This window comes from Quercus lobata, chromosome 8 (genome assembly GCF_001633185.2).
Source record: "Quercus lobata isolate SW786 chromosome 8, ValleyOak3.0 Primary Assembly, whole genome shotgun sequence".
In the NCBI taxonomy this organism is placed as follows: domain Eukaryota; kingdom Viridiplantae; phylum Streptophyta; class Magnoliopsida; order Fagales; family Fagaceae; genus Quercus; species Quercus lobata.
In genome coordinates, this window is record NC_044911.1 from 50,330,642 (window position 1) to 50,347,915 (window position 17,274).

Below are 17,274 nucleotides of genomic sequence, written 5' to 3' on the forward strand. Positions count from 1 at the left end.
CTTATATTATGAGAGAGGTAGAGGGATGTGTGGAAAGAGTCAAGGTGAAAAACTAAAGGCAACGCCACCAGCAAATGAATTGCTATGCCTTTGAAGTTTGAACCTAGCTTGAGAGACAGATAAAGCTTGAGGTTAGTGGCGGTGTGGCGATGGGTTTTTATTTTTATTTTGATGAATGAGTTTTGATTTTGAGGTTAATGGAATTTGTTTTGATTTTCTTTGGTTAATGGGTTTTGTGGTGGATCGTGGCTGGGTTTATGGTGGTGGATCAGTGGTTGTTGGTCGTTGAGTTTGTGATGGTGGATCATGGCTGGTGGCAGAGTGGTGGTTGATGGTTGTTGGGTTTGTGGTGGTGGATCGTGGCTGGTGGCAGACCAATGGTGGGTTTTGCCGTAGGTTGGTTGTGAGTTGGTGGCTGGGTTGGGTTTGACACAACAATGAGTGGTGGTGACGGTGGTGGTGCTGTGAGTGGCTATGGGTGGAAGAGAGAGAAAATAATAAAGAAGAGGTTTTGGATGTGTTTGTTGTTTATTGTAATAAATATATTATTTTATTAAATTGTTTATATTATTTTATTATTTTGTTTATATTATTTTAATATGTTGAATGTTAAAATCAAACCATCGATGTTAGGTGTTTTATAAAGTAAAATGGTAATTAAGATAAAATAGCTTTTTATGGTGTCAAAAATTTTAGCTTTTGGCATTGTCAATGTTGATACTATAATAGCCACCATAATAGGTGTTCATTAACACAACCCAAAAAGATATATAGGCAACATTATCAATATTATACATTTGAACTTGCACAAGATAGCAACATTCTTTTTAAGTTTTTTATGCATTGTGTTACAAATCTTGTAGTTCAACTGAGAGATATATATATATATTTATATATATATTTTTGTGTTTCCAATAGAAACATCTAGAGTTTAAAATTTCAAATACTTATTGTAACTCTCAAATTATTAAACAAACAAAAAACACATTGCTGCTCCAAATGCTAGGCACATCTAATGCTGTGAACAAGCACTTTTGTTTAATAAAATAATAAATTGGCTTTTACATGTGTTTAACTGTCATTATTAAAATACTGTTAGAGAATAAGCCCAATTGGCTTAGGACTATAGTTGTAGGTTACTTATACATTAAACATTGTCTATCTATATATAATATAAAGTAGAGACCCTTGTATTTTATTACATATAAATAAATATACAATCTTTCAGACTTTCACAAGCATTTTGAACTAAAATGGCCGGTAAGATAGTCCAGGGTCCACAAACCATGCACAGGAAAAAAGCTGAAATCCCAAGATATACATACATATATAAGACGTAGATAACATCTTATTATTGGAAATATAAAAGAGCAAAGGGAATCCTAATTGACAATGATAGAGGAAGCCATATATCCTTGTAATGGTAGTCACCCTTCACACCAAATGGTCTTTTTGTTGCAGGGATTTGCTTTTATTTATCACCAGTCGTTTCTTCTATTTTTCAGAGATTTTGATATGCAATCCGTTTGGAAACACCAAACCAGGTTTTCTGATTATGTCCCCTCCTTTGGTCACAGTCCACCTAATGGTTTCAAGAAGACCATTACACAATCATTTTTCATAGCATTTGAATTTGAATTTTTGAAATCAACATGTTTTGGGTTAATCACTACTATTTACAGTAAAATTATGAGAGCATTTATAACGTGTATAATAAATTTGAAAATTTTGCAATTAACATGTACCTTTTTTCAAAATTAATTTGAAGTGTACATCCTACCTTTTAAATCAAAATTATGAGGTATTTGTAATATGTACCAAACTACAAAAAAATCCTTACAATCAATATACTAATTAATTTGAGGTGAATTACCTTTAGATTAGTTAGCATTTCTTGATTTTTTCAACAAAGTTGTTCATAGTTTGAATCTCCCTCTCCCACTTAAGATAAATACAAAAAAAAAAAAAAAAAAAAATCTAATTTGATATTATTTTACCCAATAATTCGATGACTCAAATATTAATCTAGATTGTGGATGAACAATATGTAAGTAATATTGAATGAAGGTTGATTGTAAAATTTTATGCTTTATGGTGCACATTGCAATTGCTCTTGTGATTTAGAGTAGATAATACATTTTGTTGGGAAATTGTTAAACTTCCTATTGTGACTAGATTCGTTATTTGAGTTTTCTTTGTGAAAAAGAAAATTAACTTGGTGATCATTCAGTTTCCTTCATGTGGAAGGAAAACCTATTCATTGGTGTGGAAGGAAAATATATTATTTGTTAAAGAAGTAATAGGTATTCCTTGTCCAATAAGGAGTATAAATTGAATCCTTATATATAGAAAATTCTATATGGAATTCAATGACTTTGGCCAAAGAGTTAAGAGAGACAATAAATTTTGAGTTTCCACTACAAAGATTTGTCTAAGGTACACAAATCAAGGCAAATTTTAAGGTTTTAATTAATGTAGCAAAGTGAAAAGAGAGACTTGTGTGTGAAACAGAGTAAAGAAAACCATGAAATTAAGTTTCTTTAGTCATGAGACGCATGTTAAAAAAATTGGGTTTTCTCTAGGTAGAGTTTTTGGGTATTATAATCATAGAGTTGTAATATATTCATAGTGAAGATCTTATATGAGCTTGCATTAATTACTAAAAAAAGGGATATTATTTTATTTGATATGAACTCAAGTTGGATATAAACTTGAGAAGATCTATAACAAATTTATAGTTGTAGTGAATTTATTTGAAGTTGTCAAGTTGGTCCATGGTTTTTTTTTTAATTTCTTCTTTTTTCTTTTTCTGAACAAAATCTGACACCTTTGGTCTGATCAATTGGCATGAAAAGGAAAACCGAATGATTATCAATTATATGTTAATAGTTAATACCTGTATTTTGTGATTAGGTAATGGAGAAAACTGGCCATCAGCAGCTTGGCAATGTCAGCTCCTACGCAAAGTCTCACTCCCCCACCAAAGGCCATGAAAGTTTTAGACCCTGCATGCAAGTCTTTTCCCTTTTCCCCCCATAACATTCAATTAGAACAAGAAAAGAAAACTAAAAATTTAATAGATTAACAAAAACTCTTAAGAAAAAATGCTTATTTAAATTTACCTTCCACCGCCACGGGTTGAATGCAAGGGGGTCATCGTATTCTGTGGGACTCAAATGAAGGACTGATGGAACCACCATAACAGTCCAGCCTGCTGGAATTGTATATCCTGTAAAATTACAATTCTCTATTCAACATCTGTTGCTTTTGGCTACACCAGGGATAACATGTCAAATGAAAATTAAAGGATTTTGGATAAATTCCTTAATTATGGCTTATGCTGTGTAACTTTATTTTTTATTTTTCTATTAATTTATGCAGTCTTTTTTAATTGGGTTTCATATGTCTAGTAGAAATGCAACATATATGATTCTATTCTGAAATTTCAATCAAACACCATCCATTTGATCATAAGAAACTTGAACTTGCCTTTCACTTCGACATCTTTCAGTGCTTTTCTGAAAATTCCTGGGACAATATTTGCCAACCTAACTGTTTCATTGATTACCTGCCAAAGTGACAAAGCAAATTTACTAATAAAAGAGACACTAGAAATCCTAAACCTAAAATATATATATATATATATATATATTTTAGGCTTAATCCAACTCACCATATGTGTAAATGTCATCGATTTATACTCTTGCCATGTAATTTCATCGTCTTCCTTATCTCGGCTTCTAAGAATGGTCTCATGCTCTTTCTACAATGCGATTAAGAAAATAATTAATTACCATTTTTGGCTATTTATTATTATTTTTTTCTGGGGGATAAACAAGCTTTATATTATTATTATGTAACACAAACCACTAATTCTGCTAGCACTTCAGGATGGTCAGAAATGAACTTAATAAGTAATGTCATGGCCGAGGAAGTAGTTTCGTGAGTAGCAAAAAGAAGCATAAAGACCAAGTCCACAGCGATTGCATCATTTAAAAATTTTTCCTCCTTCCTCACTTCCTCAAGTAAAAGGTCCAAGAAATCTTGGTGAGGTGTTGTAGATTTCTTCCTCTCTTCGAAAATATCCTTAATCACCTTTGTAGCATTCTTACGTCCCTGATTCATTTCAGTAAAATTTGTTAAGTTGCTTCATTTAGTTTCCTTGAAGAGATATATACTGAGATAGTATATAATGATAAAACTTAGAAGAAATAAGTTGAAACCATAAAATTATTTGGTACTATATATAAATTTTCTTTCCTTTCTAATTCCTTCAAAAAAATATTCTTTCCTTTCATCAATCATATATACTCATTTTTCTAATAAGATGGATTTTTTTTTTTAGTTTGTACATATGCATTGTAGTGTGAATTTAGTACCTGTAAACATGCATGGTATGCGGTTCCCGGGATGTTCAAAGGAAAGGAGATAAGACCATCCATAAAAGCTTTGTAATTTTCTCTCAGCTTTCTCGAGGCCTTTGATTCATCATAACTGATCAGCTTTTTAGCAAAATACTCGAATATCATCTGCCAATAATTAAATCAATATTTTGTTAAAGCATGCATGAAAATAAGTGTGGGGTTCATTGTGACATATAGGTTGGAGTGCATTCATGAAATCGAAGAGTTTTGTCATATCAATTTTAACTAATTATGTTATAATATAAAAATGCGAAATATTCTCTTTCAAATTAGTTTAACTCTTCAACTGTTCAAAAATCATGGAATTCTGGGAGATTAGGATTATGGGGTTGTAGGTGGAAAGACAAATCCTTTGAAGAAAGCCAAGTATGAGAAGAAAGAGTAGGGCAAGGTATATAGTTTTTGATTTATTGAAATCTCTTAAATTCATGTTTCCCAGGCTAAAACGTTGTTCCTTGATCTTTGTTTTGGTGCTCTGTTTCTCATCGGTGTCATTTAAATGTTTTTTGCTAGTATGCATAATTGTACGCGCTGATATACATATTTTAATTTTAAAATGGGTGAAAACTGAAAATATGATGTTCACTTTTAAAACATGTTAAGTGGATGTGGAATAATGAGTGTGATAGAATCATCGTTATCCCCATCAAGTTCTATTTCTATATGGAAATTTTCACTATTCCTTGTAAAAATTAAAGAGTATTTTTTGTAAGCCTCCCGCCAAATTAAGTCTATTTATAGAGAATTAACTCTCCCAATAAGAATGAAGATGATTTACCTCTGAGGTTACTTCTTTGATGTCCACAGTGCCATGTCTAGCCCATGAATGAAGGTGTCTGCGAGTTGCTTCATTAATTTCATACATTAACTTTCCCTTTAAATTTTCAGGGCCAACAAGCTGCAGTATCAGGTTCCTCAGGTATTTGTGAAGCATTCCATGATACGAGAGCAGGCTTTGTTGCCCAAAAATTTCGTTAAAACTCTCTGTGTACGATATTAGGAAAGACGTCCCCTCTTGTTGGAAAATGAAATGATTGATTTCTGGATCAGTTGATACCACCACATTCCGACCAACAAAATTGGTTCGAAACAATGACCCATATCTAGGAAATAAATAAATAAATAAAAAATAAAGGACACATTTCCAGATTTATTTAAAACAAAGAAGAAATTCAAAAAAGTTTGACAGACCCATAAGACAAAATCATATAATCAATATCATATCATATGCATATGCTTAAGGGACCATCTATTATTTTCTAAAATTCATGAAATATTCGCACATTAAAATAGTGCACATATGATTTAATCTAGCTTGCCAAAAGCTGGCCATTAGATCCATAAACGAGCTTAATTGGTGCTCAAGAGTTTATAATTTTTTCCGAATACAAATCCAACATGAGCTCATTGCCAAACTAGAACATGTTTAAATTCGGTTTTTTTTTTGGGTCGAATAAGCTTGAGCTAGTTTACAAGCTATTGGATTAACTTATTCTTTTCCCATATATAAAAAAAACTCTATGTGTTATGCCCTGGATTAATTGAGTACAAGTTAGTCTCACATTGGGCATATACTAGATTGACTTGGATTTTATAAACAACTATAAGGAATCTTAACTATAATTAGACTGGTCATCTTGGGGTATAACACAAAGCGTTTTTTCTTATGTTATTACAAATAGTATGTATTAGGGTGAGTTTGATTCAGTTTTTCGATATCGTGCTTTTTGAAAAAATGGGGGTTTAAAAAAGTGCAGTATGAAATTGAGTTTTTTGTAAAAATTGAGTGTTCGGTAAAATCTGTTAAAAAGTGCTTTTTGAAAAGTTGAGTGTTAGACTAGCACTTATAAAAGTGACAGTTTGAGAGATAAATTACCAAAAAGAACAATGTCTATATAAAAAGAATTCTTTGTTTTAATTATCTCTCTTAATTCAAGTTATGGACACAATATTTTCACAAAAATTTACAATAAAGTCTATATGACAAGTTGTTAATGGTAGGAAAAAAAAAATGTCACTAGTAGGTCTAGATGAAAACTAATAACAACTTACTATGTAAACTTTATTATGAAATTGTTATAAAAATATTCTGTCAATAGTACTATTTTTTTTCTAAAGAAAAATAAAACTAATTTAAAAAGTTTAGAGATATAATAAAATGTCACAATATTTTCACAATATTAATTTAAAATTAATCTTTGTGAAATAAAATTTTATTAACACTTATCTTTTAAATAAGTTGTTTTAGGATTATACATAGTACCCACAATTTTTTCTCCCCCCCACATACACACACAAAAGTCTGAGCTCTCTCTCTCTCACGCTCCCTCTCTCTACTCCATATGTTCCATTTATCAAAAACTCTACCGAATTCAAAAGGTTTTTTTGAGATTAGGTATGTAAGACATAAATTAAAAAAAAATAGAGAAGAGAAGAGGAAGAAGCAGCACAAAAGAAGAAGAAGAAGAAGATGAGACGCCACAGCACAGTAGCATAGTGGAGTAGGGGAAAAAAAAAAAAAACTATGGGCAATTTAGGAAAAAGAGAAACCCACCAACAGTAATATTTTTGTTTTAAGAAAACGCATTTTTGCGTTTTGCAACTGTAGCTCAAAGCTGCTGTGCCAAAATGTGGAAATCTTTTGAGCTGAAAAATGCACTTTTGTATAACACACTTATGAAAAATTTTACCAAACTTGCGTTTTGAGTTTTGGGCTAGAAAACGCGCGTTTTGGCCCCCTTAAAGTCTACCCAAACGGGCATTTAGAGCCTACCTAGCAACCCCATGTGGGCTCAGCTACGCTGTTCTATAGGGTGGGCCTTGACAAGGATGTGTGGGCCCAAATTGATTGGCTATTATGTGTGTTGTGTGAGTATATATGTGTTGAGTTTTACTTAGAGCATATGCTAAGTGTACCTAGGCTTTGCAAACATCTACTAGGAGTTATAGTGTACATGTGTCTAGTAATTTTCTTTGAGTCATTACACTATGAATACAATTTTTTACCCTTCACAACCAGTAATTAATAGCTAAACTGTAGTTGAACTTAAATGATTTTTGTTTATGGACTTACAAAACATAGATTCATTAATCTTGAATTTAAAAATTATTATACAATTTTTACTACAAAATGGATTATTTATACTATTAATACAAATAATAATTTGATAACTTAATTTAATTATATATATGAACTTTTTATGTATATATAAATGTATAATATATATGTTCAAATTTAGTTTCATATTCACAAATTGGTTCACGATCGTACTATTATGTTCAAGCTCAAGTTGTAAAATAGTTGAGCGACTTGAACCTTATATATTTATATATAAGCTAAGCTAAGTAAAAAGACTTCATGAAGTCTGAAGTCCTTTTACTTTTGATTGACCTCAAAATATAGTGTTGCGTGCTAAAGTTTTTGAGGTCACACGAATTTACATGTTATTATTTTAACATATACTTTTAAATTGAATTTAAATTCATTATTTATTTAAACACTCAATTAAAATATTGATACATCATATTTAATTTCTTTAAAAAGTATCTTCTCAAACAAAAAAATTCTTTAAATAGTATACTATATAATTCTATATTCAAACATAATCATAATAAATACATATTAAATGCTAGAATATATATATATATATATATATAAATATATATATATATATATAAATTCAATTATAATAAATAGTAAATACATAAAATAATCAAATTTCTGATAAAACATAAAATAGTAAAAAGATATATATTATAATGAACTTTTCTATATATTGCACCAGTTTCTAACTAATTTGCTAAATAAATGAACATAAATAAGTAAATTTTTAAGCCAAGTTGGGTTTATTTATGAATCATTTGATTTAATAAACATATTGTGATTGTACTAAGTATATAAAAAGAGTATCATAGTCTCAAGATCTATCCCCTGGCCTTTTGCTTTTCAGAACGTGTGTATTACTGATATAAAACACTGCCATGGCTTGCCAACCTACCAATTAATATTTGAAAAGTTCTTTTGTATTCTAAGAGCATCAGAATATTCAATATTGCAGTGATATATGTATATATATTGTTACCTCGCCATTCTTTTCCTGACAAAAGGTGGAATATCATGCAAAGAATAGGGAGAGAAGAACTCAATGGTTTCCCCAATGATGGGAAAGCCCATTGAACCAGGAGGCAGTATCCCATTGCACTTGGGGTTCGTCTGGGTGTAAATCCAATGGCCGAGCTTAACAAGTATAGCTGTAAGGCACGCCACAAACACCCACATCTTTGCCCGGAATTGTTTATGAGAAGGAAGCAACTTATGAAGACAAAGATGCATGGTCTGGGGAGTTACTACTTATAGAGAACGATGAATTCAAATTTTAGGGCAATTTAATATTTTAATAATTTAATAATTTTTTTGTCAACTGTACACTGTTGACCAATGGTCCATTAACGTACACATAAAAAAATCTCATTTTTAAAATTTTTTATTTTAAAACAATTCCATCTCATTCTAAGTTAAATAAAGTAAGCTAAGAAATAGTTATTTATTTATTAAGGCTGTTATCAAAAGATAGAAAAATGAGATAATTTAAAATATATATATTTAAAATGTCCTATTTTCAAAAAACATTAATTTTGAAAAAAAAAAACAAAACTTAGAAACACAATATTTTTACAATAATTTCACAACAAAATCTAGGTATAAGTAGGTAAAAAAAAATATTAATAATAGACCCAATAAAAAAAATAATAATTTACCACTAAACAAAGAAAATATTATAACTACTCAAAAAATAAAAAATAAGTTTCTAAATTTTCTCTATTTTCAAAAAACTTTTGGGCTTTGCACTTAGATTTTGTGGTAGGAAGATCTCTTTTTCATTCTAGAAAAATAACTAGCCACGCAACAGATCTGCATCTGAACAGATACCAAGGTAACACGCCAGCAGCACCCATCACAGGTGAGTCTTTGACTCACTCTCTCTCTCTCTCTCTCTCTCATGTATAATTTTTCTTTTTTGGGCTTGATACATCATACATGCTTCCCTTTCTTTTTGACTTTCTTTTTTTAGTTTGGTTGGGCGTTTTTCTCTTCTTCTTCTTATTTATTTATTTTTGTATTGGGCATGATTTTTCTTTTTGGGTGATTGCCTTTTTTTTGTTGGTGTTTGCTTTTTCTTAAAAAAAAAAAAAATTTAATTGGACATTGTGGGGATCATTCGATTAATAGGCCCCTAGGATTCAGAATGGGTTCAGGATTGTTGGGCCAGTGGCCCATCGGATGCCATATACCCGTCCGAGGACACCATCGTCCTCGGCAGAACGCGTCCGAGGACGATCAGGACGTGGTCTCGTTGCGATCAAATCTCAAAATTCAGTCATCTCAAAGGATAGAGTAGCCGACTAAAGATGAAAGAGATAAGGCAAATAAATATCTGAGGCTACAGCTACCTCCGCATTAATGACCTCTCAACCAACTCTCTGGCCGCATTAATGTGGAGGTGATACCTGAACAGTAGGGAAGCAGCTTTACAGCTGCCTAGAGGAAGTTCCAGGAGGTGCCAGATGGGACAGAAAGAAATCTTCCGAACCCAACCTACACGTGTGCGGCGAGGATGGAGCGCCAAGGGAGATATATAAACTAAAAGAAGAACATGAAAAAAGAGGGATCGGGAAAAAGAGAAAGGAGAAGAAAAAGAAACGGGGAGAACGAGAGAGAAGAAAGTAAGAAGGGAAAGGGAGAGAGTTGTACTAGTCACTAAAGAAAGACGTTCGTTATACCAACTCTAAAACCTTAAACGGGCTTGAGGGTAAATCTTGAAGGTAGATACCACAGTTAACCTAGTTCTTTACACCCACGCTCTACAAATCATATTGTCTGGGCCTTTTACGTACGAACCCAATACTGTTTAGGTTCGTCACTAAAATCGTGTCCTTACAGACATCATTTTTTTAATAAAGGCATGTGAGTAAATTTACACAAACTCTATTTTCTATCATTTCATTTTTCACCTTTCAATCCAAACACAAAAGAGAAATCCTCTCACTTTTTCATCTCCTCTCCATTTTCTATCCTCCCACCAAATAGACCCTTACAGTGTGTTTGGTTAGAATAAAAATAGGGAGGATGGAAAATAAAGAGAGAAAAATATGGTAGAAAATGTTGTTTTCACCCGTTTGGTTTGCGAAGGAAATGGAGAGAATGGAAAACCCGGGAGAAAATTTTCTCTCCCGGGTCCACATTTTTGTTCCTTTCAAATCAAGAGGAAAAGCTGGGGGGAGAAAAAGTGCTCACAGCACTACTACGCAAATACCCCTCTCCCACCTACTCTTACTTATGAGCTAATGACTCTATCACCTACCCTACCCCACCTGAGGACTTCTTTTGCTTGAAGCAAATTCTCATCTTACCTTCAACACAGCAACGTCAAGCGGTCCATTTTTTTTTTTCAATTAAATTTATATATACACTATGATAAATTTTACATTATAATAATTAAAATAATAATATAAATTTATATATATATATATATATGATGTGGTAAAATTTATATTATTTAATGAGTACAAATAAATTTATTTATTACATATTATGTAATAAAGGTATAATAGTCAATTTATATAAATTATATTTTTCATTATTCCCTTTTTCTCTTTAACTAAACAAAAGAGTTTTCCACCCTCCAACTTTTCCACCTCTCCAACCAAAAACACAAGAGGGAAAATTAAATATTTTCCATCCTTCCATTTTTTTATCCTCCCACAATTTTTTATCCTCCCACTTTTCTACTCCTCAAACCAAACGGAGCCTTAAAGTGTAGACAAGATTTTTTTGACAAATTTGAGATTACAATTTGTTCCATGTCCAACACGTGCATGGTTTGTCTTCAAAAGCAAAAGCAATACTATTAGCAATAGTGCAATACTATTTAGAATCTATATACTTTCATGTATGACTTTTCTTCATCTTGTCATTTGTTATTAAATCAATATAATATTAATAATATATAAATATAATAACCGATTATATGTGTGTTCCCTTTTTTTTTTTTTTTTTTTTTTTTTTTTTTGTGAATAGGTAATGGTTACTGGTTATTTGATTATATGATTTTGTAATAATTGAATAATTGTTTGTTATTTTTGACAAATTTGATAATTATAATGAGAAATGAAATATTTGAACTTTAGATGTATCGGTTAGAAATACCATGAAATGCAAATTAAGTTATAAAACTCTTGAGTATTAGAGATTTTTGGCAAGTTTGTGATACCACGAGTTTGGCAAGTTTTTTGTTTCATGGGTTGGGTCATACAAATGAGAACTGAGTGTTACATATTTGTACATGTATAATTAGGATTGAGTATTAGAGATTTTTCATATGAATGCATTGGGAATTTGGGACAACTAGATTATACATTGCATTTATATAGCACTTGAAACTCTCATCGTACATAAATATGGATGTAAATTAGTTTAGTTATATATAGATGTAAATCATTTTTAAGAGAAATTTAATTAATTGTTTATCCTCATTTTATAATTGCTTAAGTGCACGACAATAGCCTTTAAAATTCCAACTGAGGTTGTGTATAAACTGACTTTTATAAGAGATGCAAGTAGGTTATGAAATTTTAGGCAATAACCTGACTTCAAAAGAGTGTAATAAATATATTATGATATTCTCTAATTTAATTAAGTGCATGGCAATAGCCTTCAACAACCCAATTGAAGTCGTGTATAAGTTTTCTTTTATAAGATATGCAAGTAGGGTACCAAATTCTAGACAACGATCGAAATTAGAAAATTAAAACATCTCAAACCTGATTTTTTATCGATTAAGCTTTTGTCAAAACTTGGAGATTTCAATTGATCGAGAAATGTTTGAATGGCAATCAAAATCTATACAAAGTGTATGCCTTCTTTGAGCTGCATTTTCACACTTCAATCTTGAATATTAAGGGCCCGTTTGGTTTAGAGATGTCTCAGTTTTGATAACTCAGTTTTTAAAACTCATAACTCTCTACGCAAACCTCACCTTCATTCAAAAATTGCAAAACACCTGTTTGGACTCATAACTCAATCACATATCTCTACAACTTTTCTCCAAAACCGTGACCCCGCCCACTAAAACCACCCAGTGTTGCTACTGTTGCTACCTGCATCTCATTAACAAAAAAATCTTCCTCCTTTACTTCTCCCACGCATCCTCTTAGTTTTCATTTCTCTAACTCTCCCTCTTTTCTATCAAATTTTATTGTCTATCTCTCTTTCTCTGTCTCTGCCCTCTTCACTCTATATTCGATTTTTTTTCCCACTCTTCTCTATTTCTTTCTCAGCTTTCTCTGTCTCTCCCCTCTTCAATTTGTATTTGATTTTTTTTTCTCTCTTCTCTGTTTCTTTCTCAACTGTTTTTGGTTGGTTTGAATCAGTGGTTATTGGGTTTAAAGTGGTGGGTTGCTTTAGTGGTTGCTAGGTTCAGATTGGTGATTGTGGGTTTCAGTGGTGGTCATTTTGGTGTTGGCTGGGTTTCATGGTGGAGATCGGGTTTGAGATTGGGTTTTTGGGCTTGGGTTACAATGGAGATCGGGTTATGGGTCATGGCATGGCTTGAATCAGTTGGGGTTGGGTTACAGTGGAGATTGGGTTATGGGTCATGGTGTGGCTTGAATCGGTTGGGGTTGGGTTACAGTGGAGATCAGGTTATGGGTCACAGCATGGCTTGAATTGGTGGCTTGGATCGGTGGCTGATTTTGTGGGTTGATTTTGGTGTTTCATTAGTGTGGATCGGCGCTGGGTTTGTTGTGGTGGTGTTGTGGCGGTGCTGGGTTTGTTGTGGTGGTGCTATGGTTGTTTGCAACAGTAATACCAAACAACTCTGAACTGACGGGACAACACAGAAGCTCTAGGTCCCACAGAGTCCGAATATTTACAGCAATGCCACTAAGTTTCCTATCTCAGTTTTTGAAAACACACATTTCTTGTTTCCTGTTTCCATCACTCTAACTCAAAATTTGTGAGTTTTGAGTGATGGAAACACAATGTGAAAATCAAGCCAAACAAAAAAATTTGTGTGGGTCCCATGTGTTTTGATACTCAGTTATGAGTTTTGGATCATATCACTCAAAACTCCTCTAAACCAAACAGTCCCTAAATGACTCAACTGATGAATTATTACATTGTCATGGAATTTGTCAACTAGAAAACTAAACAACTTTCTCAGACAAGCTGCTACCAAAGCTTTGAAATCTAAGACTATTTCTTCAACACATTAGGATTCTCTTTTCATTTGAAATAGATCATTTCATAATATAAGTTAAAGGGCAAAACTTAGGTACAATTCCTTAGGTACAGTTCCTTAAGTTCCCTCTTTAAATTTAAGCAACGTATCCACTAAAGTTAACTCAACAAACAGCGTTTAAACTTTAAAGTAATAACTTAACCAACATTGTGCTCTCAAGTGGTCAAGCTTTTACTACCACACCTCAAAAGAAGAGAAAGTGCAGTAAACTCAATCAAAAGAATGAGAGATCAAGAAATTAAATAGAGCCATCACCCATCAATATCATTCACATGAGCCATGAGTCATGAGCTTAGTCTCTAAGGTAACCCAACCTGCAATAAAAACCAGATGCTTCAAACGCTTTCATCTTCATTTTCCCTAGAAACAAACAAGTTCCAAACAAAAATTTTGGCTGAAACTCAACAAATTTTCGGCAAGATCCCTTCACTACCACACCTTCCATTTATTCTGGCCACTATGTGAGGAGGTAGATTGGTTTTCACCCACATGAAAACTTCATAATAGAAGCTTTAAGAGAGAACTAGCCTAAGAGAGAGATGAAGAAGACAGCGGGGCATGGCGGTTGCGTAGGGATTCACGGTGGACCTTGATTTCCTTGAATCTAGTAAGAATTTTTGGTCCATGGTCTTGCCCCTTATTTCTTTCGATTTGTTGCTGGGTAAGCCATAAAAAGAGGAGAGGATTTGAAAAAAAAAAAAAATATATATATATATATATATATTAAAAAGAACATAAAAGAAACCTAATGTCTTTGGAGGAAGAGACTTTAGTACAAGAAATTTGAAGGAGGAGACATGGTAGAAGAAGCCAACCAGGGGAAGATCTGATATCTGAAACTAAAATCATCAATTGCAGGCCAGTGAGGAAAAACACAAAAACCAAGGCAAAGGGTAAGCCATAAAAAGAGGAGAGGATTTGAAATATATATATATATATATATATATATATTAAAAAGAACATAAAAGAAACCTAATGTCTCTGGAGGAAGAGACTTTAGTACAAGAAATCTGACGGAGGAGACTTGGTGGAAGAAGTCAACCGGGGGAAGATCTGATATCTGAAACTAAAATCATCAATTGCAGGCCAGTAAGGAAAAACACAAAAACCAAGGCAAGGAGATGACGCGTTATCTTTTAACCCCCATTTATTGAGTTAACTTTAGTGGACACGTGGCTTAAATTTAAAAGAAAAACCTAAAGAATTGTACCTAAATTTTACCCTAAGTTAAATATTACAAATTTAAATGTATATTTAATGTTATATAATTTTAAATTTTAAACGAGGAGACATTTTATACACTATTGACATGAAATAGACTTTTTCCATTTGAAGTGAAATGGTGAGAATCTTTTTCTCTATTTAACCTCTGGCTTATTCCAAAAATGATTGAATGATACATGTAATCATCTTTGCACTTACGTTTCTCATCTGAATATGGTTCTATTTATTTTTTAGTACAAACAATTACCCTCATGACTTCCCGGATACGCCTTACCAATTGTAGCAACAACAAACAAAATATATTCTTCTATTGAATTGTGTTCTGCAAAAGTTCATTTATGGCCTGTTTGGAAGTTTAGAGAAGGAGGAGAGTAGAGGGGAATGGTTCCCCTCCACCTTGTTTGGATGTTTTTAAAATTAGTAAGGGGGAAGGGAGTAATTAGCCCTTTCCCTTGTTTGGATGTTTTAAAAATTAGGATGGAGAGGAGAGAAAATGATTAAAATAGACAAATTTGCCCCTATTTGAAAATGAACTTGCAACATTGGTCTATTATTAATTTAGAAAGGGTAAATTGGGAAATTTATCTAGTCAATAATTGATCTACTCTACTCTCCCTCCAAATCTCTCCAATTTGGGGGAATTAAAAATGAGGGGTTAGAGGTGGTTGAAACCCCTCCAAACTTCCCCCCCCCCCTCCCCTCCTTCCTTAAAAAACTTCCAAATAGGCCATTAGGGGTACGTGTGAACTGTGATGTATACCAATATATACCTTTTATCTTTATACTTTGATAAAATCAAGTACCCATTCACCATCCAACCATTTCATTCTCAACGAAAAAAAAAAAAAAAAAAAAAAAAACCCAATTTTGGAAAAGATGCAATCCAATTTCATGTGTGGGTGAGAGTAATTTTGATGTGTGCACTGAAGAATGATGATGTATCTAAAATGTTATTGGAGGGTTTACATTGAGTCTTTGTTGAATTTATCCTCACAATTTAGTATTTCAAAATACACAACCTCTTTGGTATTATAGTCTTAACTGGAATAACCTTACATGTTAGACAAATTTAAATTTTTTGATTAATTAACTACAATATTGTGTAAACTGCTAGTTTATTAATGTGATTGTGAAAGCTCTATAAAAATCTAATTTTTACTACATAGTATAGACTCAATGTAGATTATCATATATTGATGATATATGGCGGCGGAGTTAGAAATTTTTTTTTTAAGGGGCCAAATTGTGCTAATAAAGTTCTAAACTTAAAAAAATAATAATAATAATAATAAAAACCATGATTAAATAGTAAAGTGGGTGCAATCAAACAAAACCATATAATCAAATGGAAAATTGCATGCTAAGTTACTTATTTTTAATATTTCTGTATTATTACTAAGTTAAGTTACTGAGTACATGGGCGGCGCTACACTATTCTCAGGGGGTTCATTTGAACCCCCTGACTTCCCAAAACAAAAAATTATATATATAATTTTTTTTTTGTTAGTTTAATACTGTGGGGGGTAAGATTCGCCAGTAAGCTGTGGGCCATGGTACCCGTACAAAGCCCAGCCATAACAGGAAATGAGGACATGGCCAGAGGACTTCCAACCCAACCATGTTGGGCCAGGCCGGGCCTGTTTAAGAGGCGTCCGAGGAGGAGTGTCTCCTCGGACACGTCAAATGGGAGTCCAACACACACCCTTCACATAGTGGGAAATCATCCCAAATCGAAGGGAAATGCTGGACGCTCAGGGGGGCAACCACAACTGCCGCATTAAATGCAAGGAAGCTACTTTTCCAGCCGCATTAATGTGGAGAGGATAGGAGAACAGTATTATCTTGGCCAGTGCAACTCACAGAAAAGAAGGATGATGTCCTAGGGGACAGACACTTAAGTAGAGGCCCAGATGACCAACAAGTGTAGGGCCATTATCATTCGAAGGATGCTATATAAGAGAAGAAAACCCCCATGATCTGGGGATCGGAAGCTGGAGAGCAAAAAGTAAGGAAAAGGGAAGAGAAAGAGAGAGAAGTTCTGTAAACAAAGCCTAAGTTATTGTTCCATGAACTGTTATCCCAGGAAACTTAATAAAACATCCCCGCGTTCAAATGGTTGCATGGCTTACTAACAATTACGTTCATTCTGTCTAGACCTAGTTCTTCGACCCACTCTCTACAAATTCATTGTTGAGAGTCTTTTGGGCCAGAATCGCCTGTTTACTGGGCCTGGGCCCCAAAATCCGCTCTCACAAATACTATAATTTTTTTCTTAAAAATATATTTACACACCTGACTTAAATTTTACACACCCTTATTACAAGTAT

The 17,274-nt window shown here is 32.9% G+C and overlaps 1 protein-coding gene across 1 annotated transcript; it reads right to left on the reverse strand.

Moving 5' to 3' along the window:
- Positions 1–1,169: 1,169 nt before the first annotated feature.
- LOC115958215 (cytochrome P450 87A3-like) lies at positions 1,170–8,715 on the reverse strand. The gene is made up of 9 exons (XM_031076613.1): positions 8,507–8,715; positions 5,203–5,527; positions 4,380–4,529; positions 3,868–4,116; positions 3,674–3,763; positions 3,490–3,568; positions 3,123–3,229; positions 2,897–3,024; positions 1,170–1,582 (listed from the first exon to the last, which is right to left on the reverse strand). The coding sequence occupies exons 1-9, from the start codon at positions 8,701–8,703 to the stop codon at positions 1,495–1,497; spliced, it is 1,413 nt and encodes a 470-aa protein (XP_030932473.1). The 5' UTR covers positions 8,704–8,715; the 3' UTR covers positions 1,170–1,494.
- Positions 8,716–17,274: the final 8,559 nt, after the last annotated feature.